The sequence below is a fragment of the Anomaloglossus baeobatrachus genome, chromosome 8 (genome assembly GCF_048569485.1).
Source record: "Anomaloglossus baeobatrachus isolate aAnoBae1 chromosome 8, aAnoBae1.hap1, whole genome shotgun sequence".
NCBI lineage: Eukaryota > Metazoa > Chordata > Amphibia > Anura > Aromobatidae > Anomaloglossus > Anomaloglossus baeobatrachus.
In genome coordinates this window covers 15,060,377-15,076,666 of record NC_134360.1, presented here as the reverse complement: position 1 = coordinate 15,076,666, position 16,290 = coordinate 15,060,377, and the positions used below count along the sequence as shown (strand labels likewise).

Genomic DNA, 16,290 nt, shown 5'->3' with positions numbered 1-16,290 from the left:
TATTCACCCCTCACCACAGGAGAGCACAGCCCAAGTTCTGATTGTTATTTATGGGAAAATATAAGACATATACTAAAAATAAGCCCTAGAGTCAAAATTAATAGGACCCTGGTGTATTTTAGGTGAAATATAAAAATCACTATTAAATGGGCACATGCTGTTGGGTGCCAGCGAATGTTCTCAATCAGTCTTTTTAGCTACTTTAAATAACCAGTGTATGGGTACTAGGTATAAGTTCAGTGTGTAAACGGCAACTTGCCAGAATTACTCTTCGGTGGTCTACAAGAGTGCCCACAGCTCAGGCTAGCACACAGCACTGCCCTTCATGGTATCTATCCTTACATGCTGGCAATACCTGGTTTACAGTAGCCGATAGCAAATGTTAGAATACCGCCAATCAGTGCCAAATTTGCCGATTGGCGGCTGTTTAATAACATGTTTATACAGGACAACTGCATTTTCATGCGTACAGAATAGTTTTTGGTGCATTGACAGCTATTGTTCTCGACAGCACACGTGCTCTTTATACCAGGTGATGTGCTGCAGAGAACTTTCGACGGATGATTGATATCTTGTTTACATGGCATGGTTATTGAAAAATGAATGTTCTTAGGAACGCCAGCCAGTGTAAATGCATCCTAATGCCTTCCTGCCTCAATATATTTTATCACCTGCCAAATCTTCCTTTGCTTTAGAAGCTAAATCGTCTCCAGATGTGATTAGCACCGTGCAGTTTGCACAGCCTGATGGTCTTTTGTCTTGCTGTTTGTATACACATGGACACACAATGAACGCCGGCGCACACACTACAAATCCGGACTTGTTTAGAGACTAGCCCAACTTTCCTTGGTGAATCCGGCTCAGGTGTCTGCAATACATTAACAGCTGCTTTGTACCTAATCTCGCCTGTTTGCTGAGCTAATTTGCTTCCTTGTAACTCTGACAAGTTCTTCGGTTTGACATCCTGTTTGTAAACAGTCTATCAAACAAAACCTGGGTCCAGAAAATCCACCATTATATTATACCATGTTTTTCCAAAAAAAAGACACTGTCTTATACTTTTTGGCCCCCCCAAAAAAGCACTAGGGCTTATTTTTGGAGGAGGTCTTATTTTTGGAGAAACACGGTTGGGGGTAAGTTTACCCCCTCAAAAGCAGACCCCCCTTCCCAGGAGTCTCATACTTACCAGACCCGGACGTCTGCATGGCTCCCAGATCTCCCTGTGATCTCCGGTGAGTGCTGCACGCCGTCCTCCCCTGCTTCTGGCCGATACATTGACACACCGCGGATCTCACACACCGCAGATCACTTACTCATTCATTCAGCACATCCAGCGTTACCGAATGCTTCCGGCCACATGAAATGATGGGAGGAAGTGATGTGTCCGCAGGTCCTGTAAGCAAGCATTGCGGCAGGTCCTTGCGCTCCACCGCACAGCCTCTCAGGATTCTGCCGGCGAGAAGAAATTGGTGTCACTGGATGTGGTGAGTGTGTGTGTGATCTGATTGTGTGTGTGTGTGTGTGATCCAATGTTTGGATTGGATGTGTGCCTGAGATCTGATGCATGCGGGTGTGCGATCACTGCAGGTCCTCTGCTCGGCGTCTGGTGAGTGTGATTGCGGGGTGCCCGCTGTCTATAATGAAGTGTCCTGCAGTATATTTAACTTTTTTAGCTGCACGGACACTTCATTATTGAACCGCGACTAGGGCTTATTTTCAGGGGAGGGCTTATATTTAAGCCTTGCTCCGAAAATTCTGAAACTTCCTGCTAGGGCTTACTTTTGGGGGAGGGCTTATTTTTGGAAAAACACAGTAAGAGATGCGGGCCACCATGTAATCAATAGGCAGAACATAAAGAGCACAGGGTAATGCTAGCCCCATCAATGTCTTTAGATGACTTTCGCAATTCTTTTCCTAATAAACCTGTAGAGTAATGCTTATTTTTATTTTAAATGACTTGTACATCATTATATAAATTAACAAAGATTTGTTGAATGGATCCTAGTTATATAGGCCCTCTATGTGCTTTCCATGAGGGTCTGTATTTTATCTCTGAAACATGTAACATCTGATACAGTTTGCAATAGATATCCCTCCAAAATCAGAGATCTTCCAAAATAGGAGATATCCTTCCATAATTGGAGATATCCCTCTAAAATCAGAGGTATCACTCCACAATCAAAGCTATCCTTCCAAAGTCGGAGCTATCCTTCCAAAGTCGGAGCTATCCTTCCAAAGTCGGAGCTATCCTTCCAAAGTTGGAGGTATTGTTCCAAAGTCGGCAGTGTCCTTCCAAAATCGGCAGTATCCTTCCAAAATCGTCAGTATCATTTCAAAATAGGCAGTATCCTTCCAAAATAGGCAGTATCCTTCCAAAATCGGCGGTATCCTTCCAAAACCGGCGGTATCCTTCCAAAACCGGCGGTATCCTTCCAAAATCGGCGGTATCCTTCCAAAACCGGCGGTATCCTTCCAAAACCGGCGGTATCCTTCCAAAACCGGCGGTATCCTTCCAAAATCGGCGGTATCCTTCCAAAATCGGCGGTATCCTTCCAAAGTTGGAGGTATCGTTGCAAAGTTGAAGGTATCCTTTCAAAGTCGTCAGTATCCTTCCAAAATCGGCAGTATCCTTCCAAAATCGGCGATATCCTTACAAAATCCTTACAAAATCGGAGATTTCTTCTAAAATTGGAGGTTTCCCTCTAAAATTGGATGAATCCCTCCTATGTGCCAAATAGAGGCAAAACATTGGGATTTTTTGCCTTCTTTTCGTGTATGCTGCCATTCGTTGTTTTTTTTCTTCTGGCACTTCTAGCAATGATCAGGATCATTCCCGGTCATCTGCACATCACTTGTGCAAACTGGTTCTAGAGATGGATGCTACATTTTGTTCCACACAACTGACCAAGTGCACAACTTTGTCATCAGTTGTGTCCATCTCAGGCATAAAGCAACTTGTCAGATCCAACTGATAAATAGAAATCCTGGAAAGCCGATGTGATTTTATACATTAGGTGGGTACTACTGATGAGCGAGCATTGCCATGTTCGGGTGCTCAGTACTTGGAACTCGAGCATTTTTCCCGGCATTGCCTGCATCTTGGAAGTGTGTAGGTCTGCATTTACATTGACCTATTCTTACCATTAAACAACCACTAATTGACTACATTGAAGTTGGCCGGCCACACTTACATGAGCACAGAACAATTGTTAAAATGATCGTTCTGGGTGCATAGTAAACCACTGCTCCTGGCAGCACATGTACCGTTTACATAAAAACCCTTCACCCACCGACCAAGAGTTTTGATCCTTCGTCTTCAGATAACCGATTATTGGGTAACAAGCAGTCATAGGATAATCAGCCTGTCTAAATGCTCACTAATATAGAGCTGTATCGTATGAACCTAATTGCGTCTTCTGTGTCCTTAAAGCACCACTCCAGCAGTTCTCTTTCTTATTGCATCACTGGATTGGCGCATTAAGTCATACACTCACCTTTCACCGTCTTCATCTATTTCCAGCATTGCTTCCATTGGTCTTGTGCTCCAGTGTTCTGTGGAGCTCGCTGGAGGTCACAACTCAGTACAAGTCTATGAGAGCCTCGTTCTGGCCTCATTATGGCTCTCATAGACTTCAATTGGGAGCTTGTGATGTAACTTCTGATTTCCGGCCAGTCAAAAGTTATGAGCTTCCCAAAATTGGAGCGGCATCAGTAAAAGGAGAAGCCACCGAAAGGTGAGTATATGACAGGGGGCAGGGGACTTAGATTTAAGGCATCATGCCAGCGCTGAAACCCCCCCCCCCTTTTTCCCGCTGCTGTGGTGCTTTAATGGGTGTAGTATGTATCTGTCAGTTTGATAAATCTCTTGTTCTACTGTGTACACCAGATAGAATACAGGGAAGGAAGATAGGAATCACTATACATACTTAGGATTGTCTCCTCCTGAACTATTCCCGTCATTTCAGGTCCCCATAGACCCTACAAATCTAAGGGACAATGACAAGTGAACTGTCTTCACAGTGTACATGAACAGTCTGGGGTACACACATCACTGGACAAAGGACGGAGAGGGCTCCGACGTCGCTAATGTCCTATTGTTCGGGCACTGACTCGGGCAATCCAAGTCTTTCAAGAGAGGAAATATCGGAACAAACTTTATGCTCCTTTGAAGATAACATGGCGTCTGCACCACACGGACACAATGGGGTCTGAGATGTGGGAATACATTCTTTTGCGGACCCAGGCAGAAGGCTGCTGCATGGAGTCGGGAAGAGATACAGGAACTTCCCGTCCGATCGAAAATCAAACGTTTTGTTTGTGTTTTGAATACATTGTTTCCTTCTCGTGCATTCCCTTCATTGCACATTCCCAGTCCAAAATACACATTATTTATATTTTCTGTGTTCAGTCCTGAAATGTTGTTGACATCTAATGGAGTCAGTAATGTGTTGCTTTCTCTTCTTTCTTCATAGGAGCCAAGTACCAAGCGAGTCAAACCACTTTCAAGGGTCACATCACTTGCGAATCTCATTCCTCCGGTGCGTGCAACGCCTCTAAAGCGATTCAGCCAGTCGCTGCAGGTGAGCGAGTCTTCCCGTTTGTATCCCTTCTGCTATATCAAGGCGATATCTATGCTGTATTCATGCAACCATACCGTTCCACCATCAGGTTAAGGTCCCAATACAATTAAAGGGAACCGGTCAGCACATATTTATATACAGAAGTGGTGCAATGATTGTATAGGCGATCCTAACATAAAAATAATACCTTCTTTGTAGCGATCCAATGTAACAGTCGTGAGAAATCTTGCATAGAAGCCATTTGCAAATAAGGGTTGAAATACATTGACGATGTCTCAAAGTAATTGAGAGGATAAAGAGACATTTACAGTGCAACATAATTGTTAATAAACAATGTTAAAAACACTTTTTTTTTTTGATTGCGGATCCCCAGATAAGTGAGTAAAATACCATTGCTCTGGGCGTTGCATCGTTTGTATAAACAGGATTCACATGGTTACTTGGATACTCGTAACTAGTGATGAGCGGGCACTACCATGCTCTGGTGCTCAGTACTCGTAACTAGTGATGAGCGGGCACTACCATGGTCTGGTGCTCAGTACTCGTAACTAGTGATGAGCGGGCACTACCATGCTCTGGTGCTCAGTACTCGTAACTAGTGATGAGCGGGCACTACCATGCTCGGGTGCTCAGTACTGGTAACTAGTGATGAGCGGGCACTACCATGCTCAGGTGCTCAGTACTCGTAACTAGTGATGAGCGGGCACTACCATGCTCAGGTGCTCAGTACTGGTAACTAGTGATGAGCGGGCACTACCATGCTCGGGTGCTCAGTACTCGTAACTAGTGATGAGCGGGCACTACCATGCTCGGGTGCTCTGTACTGGTAACTAGTGATGAGCGGGCACTACCATGCTCGGGTGCTCAGTACTGGTAACTAGTGATGAGCGGGCACTACCATGCTCGGGTGCTCAGTACTGGTAACTAGTGATGAGCGGGCACTACCATGCTCAGGTGCTCAGTACTGGTAACTAGTGATGAGCGGGCACTACCATGCTCAGGTGCTCAGAGGACAACTATAGAAAAAGATCACAAAAATGTTGTATAAATATCTCCACCAAAAAGCACTATAAATTAGTGTGGATATGTATTGAAAAAATTAATAAATAAATATGTAGCACAAGATTGCACAGTAAGTAATACAGCAGAGGTAATAGTGAATAAATAAATATAAATAGAATAAATAGTCTTGCACAATGAAGTAAAGTGCAGGGCTATAGTGCAAATCAGAGGTAATCAATAAATTATATAGCAAAATAAATCCAAGTGGATATATATATATATATATATATATATATATATGATTACAGTGTAAATTCTGCAGGATATTTACTAAAGTGCAATCTTATAGTGCAGAAATCAATATAAAGGACTCATATCCTGAAGCTGATGCAGAAATATAATGGGAGATAATGAAAGGGTCAATGCCCAAAACATACAATTAAAAAGCCAGAGGAGGTGAAAAGGAAAATATACCCGTAGCCATGTCCTACTGCCGTGCTGACACGACACGTGTTTCGGCACGTGGCCTTCTTCAGGGTGGTGTCAGCACAGCAGCAGGACATGGCTACAGGTATATTTTCCTATTCACCTCCTCTGGCTTTTTAATTGTATGTTTTGGGCATTGACCCTTTCATTATCTCCCATTATATTTATGCATCAGCTTCAGGATATGAGTCCGTTATATTGATTTCTCCACTATAAGATTGCACTTTAGTAAATATCCTGCAGAATTTACACTGTAATCATATATATATATATAGCCACTTGGATTTATTTTGCTATATAATTTATTGATTACCTCTGATTTGCACTATAGCCCTGCACTTTACTTCATTGTGCAAGACTATTTATTCTATTTATTTATTTATTTATTTATTCACTATTACCTCCGCTGTATTACTTACTGTGCAATCTTGTGCTACATATTAATTTTTTCAATACATATCCACACTAATTTATAGTGCTTTTTGGTGGAGATATTTATACAACATTTTTGTGATCTTTTTCTATAGTTGTCCTCTGTCGTGCTGTTTTGTGCAATTTGCACTTTTAAGTATTTATTTTAATCATTCATCAATAAAAACTTATTTTATTATGATCACTTGTGTACTGGCTATACGTCTATAGGGTTATATAGTTATGTAATTAGCATAGGCCATCAATGCTTGATCAGTGGGGACATCAACCTCAAGGACCTCCTGTATCAGCACAATGAAGGGGCCATGGCGCCTACGTCATAATATCTATGTATGGGATGCGGGAACATCTTTGCCCTAGGACTGTGTATTAAGGGGGCTTTACACGCTGCGACATCGCTAATGCGGAGTCGTTGGGGTCACGGAATTGGTGACGCACATCCGGCCGCATTAGCGATGTTGCTGCGTGTGACACCGATGAGTGATTTTGCATCGTTGCAAAAACGTGCAAAATCGCTCATCGGTGACATGGGGGTCCATTCTCGATTATCGTTACTGCAGCAGTAACGATGTAGTTCGTCGCTCCTGCAGCAGCACACATCGCTGCGTGTGACACCGCAGGAACGAGGAACCTCTCCTTACCTGCCTCCCGGCCGCTATGAGGAAGGAAGGAGGTGGGCGGGATGTTCCGGCCACTCATCTCCGCCCCTCCGCTTCTATTGGGCGGCCGCTCAGTGACGTCGCTGTGACGCCGCACGGACCGCCCCCTTAGAAAGGAGGCGGTTCGCCGGTCACAGCGACGGCGCCGGGCAGGTAAGTATGTGTGACGGGTCTGCGCGATGTTGTGCGGCACGGGCAGCGATTTGCCCGTGTCGCACAACAGATGGGGGCGGGTACCCACGCTAGCGATATCGGGACCGATATCGCAGCGTGTAAAGTAGCCTTTAGTCTGGCATGGTGGTCTAAAGAGCTTTGGATTATGGGAATTCAGAAGTTGCCTGCTTTACGAGACATATTGTAATTGTACATGCAGCAGACAATGAATACATTGAAGTGTCCATAGTGGAGTTTTCTATAATGTTCGCTGGAATAATATGTGACATAAGTGCTGCGCTAGAACAACGCCCTTTAAGTGGTATAATAATTGTATTTTTTGGAATCTTAAAAGAAGAAATGAGCATAAGCTGCGCATTAAAAGCTGTAAATATAATAAATTGTATCCCTGGTATTTTGGGATTAGAACTTTACATCAAGTTCTAACCAGTTGCAGGATTGAGGCGTGAAGTTTACTCTGCATTTAAGCTCCTAAGATCTTCTTATACTGAGATTTCATGAAATAACATAAGCGGCGAGGGCTTGTGGCCGGTCAGTAGCTGCTCGGATGCAGCTGTAGGAGAAGGACAAGTTCTCCAGACACTGCCCTATAGTGCAGCTGTGACATACTGCGTGCTGTGTGCACACAGGGACCCTTCTGTCCTCCATATGGTTGTGGGCTACATACAATGGCGGCATTTATAGACAAGGCTGCAAGTTACTGAAGTTGCTTTGGCTTCTCATCCAGAAAGCAGCATATAGCGTGACTGGAACAGAAAATAGTGTACAGTCACTGGTCTGGAAAGATCCCACCTTGGCAGCCAACAGCCTCCTTGTATAACGTCGGGGGACAGACGTGTAATACTTTGCAGAAGCTCGCCGGTGCTGAAGAGGTCAAGGAAAATATGTCTTAGGTCTAAAAGAAAGGCTTTATTAGTTACAGTTGTGAGCACCAATGTGGAAAGTAAATTATGTTTTGGCTAAAGTTTTCTCCGAGACCCCAGCTTTACTTTTGTGGCTTAAACAGCTGCTTCCCTTCTGTAAATGCGCTCATTATTTCACCTTAGATGTGCCGACGTTTGAAAGAAAAGTCACCGAATTAAGAATTATCCAAACAGAATGATCCATAGGATACTGTTATTTAAGGACAGAGACCTTTTTAGAGTAGGAGGAAATAAGTAATGGAGACCTATAATAACCTAAACAAGACTGCGGCCAACGAATGGCGACAAAGCCAGACTCATAAAGACAGGCATAAATAATATAGTGGAAAAATGTATGAAATCCTTCTACAAGAGCCGGCAGTCCAAGTATGAGCTCCAGGTGTCCATTAATTCCACTTTATGTATGCTCAAGTGTGTATTTTATTAAGGGAAAAAAAATAAATTGGATTGCTGAGATGGTGGCTTGTACCAAGTCCAGAAGACCAGTGATGGTTCATCATAAAGACATCTGTGAGGACATACGGTCATCATGGAAGAAATTCCACTAGGAGCCAGATTGGGCAGTTCGAAGGATTAATTCTAGGAGCCAGATTAGGTGGCAGTTCAAAGGATTCCCTCTAGGAGCCAGATTGGATGGCAGTTGGAAGGATTCACTCTAGGAGCCAGATTGGGCAACAGTTCAAAGGATTCCCTCTAGGAGCCAGATTGGATGGCAGTTGGAAGGATTCACTCTAGGAGCCAGATTGGATGGCAGTTCGAAAGATTCTCTCTAGGAGCCAGATTGGGTGGCAGTTCGAAAGATTATCTCTAGGAGCCAGATTGGATGGCAGTTCGAAAGATTATCTCTAGGAGCCAGATTGGATGGCAGTTCGAAAGATTATCTCTAGGAGCCAGATTGGATGGCAGTTCGAAAGATTCTCTCTAGGAGCCAGATTGGATGGCAGTTCAAAGGACTCCCTCTAGAAGCCAAATTGGATAGCAATTCGAAGGAATCCCTCTAGGAGCCAGATTGTGTGGCAGTTCGAATGATTCCCTCTAGGAGCCAAATTGGGTGGCAGTTTGAAGGATTCCCTCTAAGAGCCAGATTGGGTGGCAGTTCGAAGGATACCCTCTAGGAGCCAGATTGGGCAACAGTTCAAAGGATTCCCTCTAGGAGCTATATTGGGCGACAGTTCGAAGGATTCCCTCTACGAGTCAGATTGGGCGGCAGTTCAAAGGATCCCCTCTAGAAGCCAGGTTGGGTGGCAGTTCGAAGGATTCCCTCTAGGAGCCAGATTGGGCGACAGTTCGAAGGATTCCCTCTACGAGTCAGATTGGGTGGCAGTTCGAAGGATTCCCTCTACGAGTCAGATTGGGTGGCAGTTCAAAGGATCCCCTCTAGAAGGCAGGTTGGGTGGCAGTTCGAAGGATTCACTCTAGGAGCCAGATTGGGTGGCAGTTCAAAGGATTTCCTCTAGGAGCCAGATTGGATGGCAGTTCGAAGGATTCACTCTAGGAGCCAGATTGGCTGGCAGTTCGAATGATTCCCTCTAGGAGCCAAATTGGGTGGCAGTTTGAAGGATTTCCTCTAAGAGCCAGATTGGGTGGCAGTTTAAAGGATACCCTCTAGGAGCCAGGTTGGGCAACATTTCGAAGGATTCCCTCTAGGAGCCAGGTTGGGCGACAGTTCGAAGGATTCTCTCTAGGAACCAGATTGGGTGGCAGTTCACCACGTTTTTTAATGGTGGTCCATCCATTTTAATTACTTCTTTATTAATCGTACATTTCGCCTGCAGCCTGTGAATGGTATGGCTGATTCACAAAAGTTCCCTCGTGATCAGCTTATTGCTGGGGCTTTCAGATTCTGCCTGTGTTTAGAGAAGTGGTTGTCTTCCCCATTAAATAAAGAGTTTTTGATTTCCCAGTAATAATACGGCATTCAGGAAAGTTTTAGAAGTCGTCAAGTACAAGTATTGCTAAGATAACCAAAGACATCTTGTGACAGCGTGGTGTTCAGAAAATATTATCCTTGCCCTTTTAAAAGCTCCATGGGGAACTTAAAAGTTTGTTTGCACCTTCGCACGGGTGAAATTTAACATGACTGATGACAGTCATCGTCTGGTGGAAAGGCAGCCGTGTTTACAGTTATCGTCACTGGCCCATCACTGGTTTCATCACTGGTCCACGAATGAACCTTCTGCAAAAGAACGTTCCCGAATGGTTCCCAGAAGGATCAGTCGTCCTTTATCTGCTGTCATTAAACATGTCAGTTTTAACAGCTGTACTGGTCAATGTGGACTAAAATGCGTGTGACCGCGTCGGCAGAAAGTGTGACCGCGTCGGCAGAAAGTGTGACCGCGTCGGCAGAATCATCGTTTGCAGGAGAGTTGTTCCTTCAATGGTTATTGATGTTCATCCATTAAATGACTCCTGTTGAATATATACGGCCACGTGAAGACACACATTAGTCTTTACACTTGCAGTTGGATATTATATAGAACCTGTTGATGGAAGCATTTATGTTCAGTGCACAGGGTAGAGCTGAGCCGTGCGGACAGATTCACCGTTACAGCCTCAGGTAGCCCAGTGCAGATTTTAGCTAGTCCTTTATATCCAGATTTCATGTTGCTTATTCTCTATCCATGCAGTGTAATTGCAACCAATGAACAATGTCTCCAATCTTACAATTATTCTGTACTGTATATAGGTATAGTACCAAATATACATGCGGTGAAATTCCTATAACTTGACATTCTAGAATCCATAAAAGAAATCGGTCGACAGGCTTGTGCTGTGTAATCTGACAACTCCAAGATGTAGAAACTGACACCCTGATTCCAGCGATGTGTCACTTACTTTCCTGGGTGCAGCAGTTATGATTAAAATCACAGTTTTCTCTGCTGTTGATCTAGCAGAACTCGGAATGTTGAGCTGTGTATAACCCCGCCCACATCCCTAATTGGCAGCTTTCTGTGTGTAATCCCACCCACAGCCCTGATTGGCAGCTTCCCATGTATAACCCTCCCACACCCCTGATTGACAGCTTTCTGTGTATAACCCGCCCACACCCCTCATTGGTAGTTTTCTGTGTAAACTTAATATTGACAGAAACCTGCTAATTAGTGCTGGGGGAAGGGTTGGACTAGGAAGCACGACGCACCTAGTCCTCTCTGCTGCTAAAATACTGAATATATTGAAACAACGAAACACAGCCCAGTAAGTGATACATTTCTGGAATCAGGGTCTCTGCCCCTACATCATGCTGCTCTCAGATTACTAGTAAAGACCGGTTGACAGATCCCCTTAAAAGAGTCTGATCAAAGATTTTTAGAAATCCGTTCTTGTAATGGTGTATTAGTCTATAAAAATATTTATTGGTTCATATTGCAACCTTCTTAGTCACATGCAGCATAAATATAGCACTATATGTATACCTGTATATATATATATATATATATATATATATATATATATATATATATATATATATATATATATATATATATATATATACACAGCAGCAGTTACTCGAATGTCTGCGTTCATATGTTTGAGTCTTGCACTAGTCTAAGGTTTCCTGCATTTCTGTGTGTGAATGGCGGCTTGTCCACTGGTGTTTCCCCGTGTAGTAAGGTTTCCTGCATCTCTGAGTGTGAATGGCGGCTTGTCCATCAGTGTGACCCCGTGTAGTAAGGTTTCCTGCATTTCTGTGTGTGAATGGCGGCTTGTCCATCAGTGTGACCCCGTGTAGTAAGGTTTCCTGCATTTCTGTGTGTGAATGGCGGCTTGTCCATCGGTGTGACCCCGTGTAGTAAGGTTTCCTGCATCTCCGAGTGTGAATGGCGGCTTGTCCACTGGTGTTTCCCCGTGTAGTAAGGTTTCCTGCATCTCTGAGTGTGAATGGCGGCTTGTCCACTGGTGTGACCCCGTGTAGTAAGGTTTCCTGCATTTCTGTGTGTGAATGGCGGCTTGTCCATCGGTGTGACCCCGTGTAGTAAGGTTTCCTGCATTTCTGTGTGTGAATGGCGGCTTGTCCACTGGTGTGACCCCGTGTAGTAAGGTTTCCTGCATTTCTGTGTGTGAATGGCGGCTTGTCCATCGGTGTGACCCCGTGTAGTAAGGTTTCCTGCATCTCTGAGTGTGAGTGGCGGCTAGTCCACTGTTATGACCCCGTGTCGTACTGCTGCAGTCTAGTCTTTTTGTGGTCTCTGCAAGGTTGATCATCTGGTCTAGTCTTATTGTGGTCTCTGTAGGGCTGTTCATCTGCTCCTTTATATCTAATGATATATTATTTTATCCCTTTTTATTTTCAGCGTTCTATTAGTTTCCGGGGTGACAGCCGTCCGGATCTGTTTACCCCGAGACCTTGGTCAAGAAATGCCCCTCCTCCCATCACGAAACGCAGGGACAGCAAACTCTGGAGCGAAACCTTCGATGTTTGTGTCAACCAAGTGCTGACGTCTAAGGAGATCAAGCGTCAGGAGGTGAGTACCACTGCCGAGGCCAGGTCTCCATATATCTGTGCCATTCAGATCTGTTTTTTTTCTTGTTTTCCCCATTTGTCATCGGACTTTCTCACCAGTTTTTAAGCGGGATGTTAAAACACATCGTCTAGCAATCCTGATCTGGCTCCTTTAAGGGTCTGGTGCCAAAACTGAACTATCTCATAGCAAATATGGGATCTGTTCTTGCGCGGCCTAACGCGGTTTATATTCTTAAAGGGGTTGTCTAGGATTAGAAACAGTAAAGGCCGCTTTGCACGCTACGATTTATCTGACGATCTCAGTAGCGATGTGACACGCCCAGATCGTAGTTACGATTTGCCGAGATCGCACATAGGTCGTTTATTAGCGGTCACACGTAACAATCTCACAAGCGACGCAAAATCGTTCAGCGATATATCGTTTGGCCAAGGCGGTCGTGTGAATGTTGTTCGTCGTTGGCAGGGTGTCACATGTACCAATATGTCTGCTACGTTCCAAACGACGAACAATATTTTGAAAGTGAACGACGTGTCAACGATTTTCAACCTATTTGCGAACGTTTGGAGTCGCACGTAGGTGTCACACGCAACGACGTCGCTAACGATGGAAGTGCGTCACGAAAACCGTGACCCCGACGACATATCGTCAGATAAATCGTAGCGTGTAACGCCGCCTTTACAGTCTTTCATGGGCTCAGCTGTGGACAGCAATATCTGCACTTTCATTGCTTTCCACCATCCAGCCTGGACCGTGCGCTCCTCTTCCTCCTGCTTTACGCTCCATGCAGCGGAGGTTTAGTGATAATTATGGACATCATTACATCCCAGCATGATGTGTGTTTAAAGCACCGTGACCATTGTTAAGGGATCACATAGTTTCCCAGGGAATAGCATAGACATGAGTAAGTAATTATGTGCTCTCGGGTCATCCCCTGCAGAGCGCAGCGGCCGCACAGAGCCAGGAAAAGTGTCCGTTTCCCCTCCTTAGGTTGTGGCACTGTTCTCGCCACACGTGTGAAATACTTCATATGGTAAATGGGTTTTGCATTTGCCGGCAGCAGATGAGACGTCTCGCTCGCTCCTCAGCGACTTTGATCTTTGGGTGTTGCACTTTTAAAGATGAGCTTTACCTTTGATCATTCTTACACGGCATTTACAAGATGGAACAAAGAGGCAAATCAGGAGAAAAAGTCTAAAGCTGTACCCTATGCTAAAAAGTGAATGGGTTTACAATATTTGTGCCCCCTATGACTGTAAACAGTGCGATTGCCTTAACTATATATTAAAGGTATTTGTGTTTCGCTTTCGCAGGCGATTTTTGAGTTATCCCAAGGGGAGGAAGACTTAATAGAGGATTTGAAGTTGGCAAAAAAGGTAAGCGGTCACTGACAAATACAAAAGAGACCTCTAAATGGGTTTTCCGGGTCAAGCACCAACTTCAGGTGCAACAATTAATGTCATAATAATATAAATCTCACAGATCAGTCCTCAAATACCTACAACATAGTTAACAGGGTTATCGACTGCTCGAACAGCCCATTCTCAATCCCTATGCTTTGCCCCGGCAGATCTTCTTTTCTCCGGATGTCTGATTTATCCAAAGGACGGGAGAGCTAAGCCAGTGCTGATTGTTCGAGGGGATTGCATGACATAAAAATGTCACGCAAGCCCCAGGAGAGGCTGGAACGGTGCCGACACCGCAAATAAGTATAGGTGAAAATATAGGTGTCAAGCTACCACTAGGGGGGGCGCTGGGACTCAGGTAGAAAGAGAACTCCTGAGTGCAGTAAGACAAAAACTCACTAGAGGTCGCAAACAAAAGAGCAGGGATAGTCGATCAGTCAGTGTTTATGCTGGGATGTCACGTCTGAACCGAGAGAACACTAGCCAAAGTCAAAGAACAGAGCCGAGGTCGGATACCGGGAGACCAAGTAAGCACAGAGGAGGGAGTGGAGGACACGGAACAGGACCGGAGTCCGGAGGACAGGGAGTAACAGAGGGTAAGGTTGGGAAGGAGGGACGGAATTCAGGACTGGCAAGGGAAAAGAAGGTCAGGTCAAACAGGAGGGACTGAGGTCAGGGCGAAGAGTACTGGCTAGCAGGAGAAGAAATAGAGAACGTCTCTCAGGAACAGTGCACGCAGCAGAGCTGGAAATATTACTGGCAGCGTCCATACACACTATGGGTAAAATGGCGCTGTTCATAAGCTCCTGCACACTAAATGTTTAGCTATTTTTTAATGAGTCCCCCTTTCTTTCAGGCATATCATGACCCTATGTTGAAATTGTCTATAATGACAGAAGATGAATTAATGCAAATTTTTGGAACCCTGGATTCTCTCATTCCGCTGCATGAAGGTATACATTCTTCTCGACATCTTCTTTAAAGGGAACAAATCAGCAGGTTTTCCTATGTAATCTGAGAACAGAATGATGTAAGGGCTGAGAGCCTGATTATTGTGATGTTACTTACTATACAATAAAGTGTTTTATCAGCAGGAGATTATCACTACCGATCTCTGTGTCTCATGCCTTCAAGTGAACTGCTCTGACTAACCCCGCCCCTAGCATTGATTAGCAGCTTTCTGTCAGTGCACAGTGTACACAGCTGCCAATCAGTGGTGTGGGCGGGGTTATACAGCTCAGCATTCAGAGCACTGTGGAGAAAACAGCAAGTGTAAGGGTATGTGCGCACGTTGCTTTTTACCTGCTTTTTACCTGCTTTTTTGCTGCTTTTTCTTCTGCGCTGTTTAATGCCAAAATGGATGTGTTCTTCTATTCAAGCAAAGTCTATGGGAATTTGGGTTTCTTGTTCACACTATGTTGTTCAAAATGCTGCCTTTTTGTGGCAGAACTTTGGTCAAAACCTCAGCTTTGCAGTGCAAAACCCAAATGGCAAAAACAATTGACATGTTGCTTCTTTGAAAAGCTGAGTTTTTGACCAAAGTTCTGCCACAAAAAGGCAGCATTTTGAACAACATAGTGTGAACAAGAAAGCCAAATTCCCATAGACTTTGCTTGAATAGAAGAACACATCCATTTTGGCATTAAACAGCGCAGAAGAAAAAGCAGCAAAAAAGCAGGTAAAAAGCAGGTAAAAAGCAACGTGCGCACATACCCTAACAAAATAACAGCAGGCAAAACAGCAAGTGACCCATCACTGGAATCAGAGTATCGGTCGCTACATTATGCTGATCGCAGATTACATAGCAAAAACCTGCTGATAGATTCCCTTTAAATTCATCTACCCTAAAAGATAGAGAACTTTTTGATCGTTTTATTTTTACAATTCCCACAGATCTCCTGAGACGCTTGCGTGATGTCAGGAAACCAGACGGATCCACAGAACATGTTGGCCACATTTTAGTAGGCTGGGTAAGACGTGACTCACCCTTCAGATGGGAGTATGATTTAATGTCCTGTCGTTTCATCAGCGGTTTGCTGGCAATATTATTATTCAATTTACCAGTAACTGAGGAAGCAACTGCACTGGGAGGGAAGTAATTCTATTCAATCCTGCAGAAACAAAGCTACGTGTCAGGGAATGCATGAGCATTAATCAGGAGTGGACCG

General features: G+C 44.4%; 1 protein-coding gene across 3 annotated transcripts in view; it reads left to right on the top strand.

The window, feature by feature from the left end:
- The window catches only part of ARHGEF3 (Rho guanine nucleotide exchange factor 3), a 354,608-nt gene that overhangs the window by 320,109 nt on the left and 18,209 nt on the right, over positions 1–16,290 (top strand). For all 3 annotated transcript variants that reach the window (XM_075321321.1, XM_075321322.1, XM_075321323.1), the window contains 5 exons: positions 4,473–4,580; positions 12,549–12,719; positions 14,030–14,092; positions 14,979–15,075; positions 16,016–16,092. In XM_075321321.1, coding sequence (XP_075177436.1) covers positions 4,473–4,580; positions 12,549–12,719; positions 14,030–14,092; positions 14,979–15,075; positions 16,016–16,092 — 516 coding nt within the window. The remainder of the gene's footprint in view (positions 1–4,472; positions 4,581–12,548; positions 12,720–14,029; positions 14,093–14,978; positions 15,076–16,015; positions 16,093–16,290) is intronic.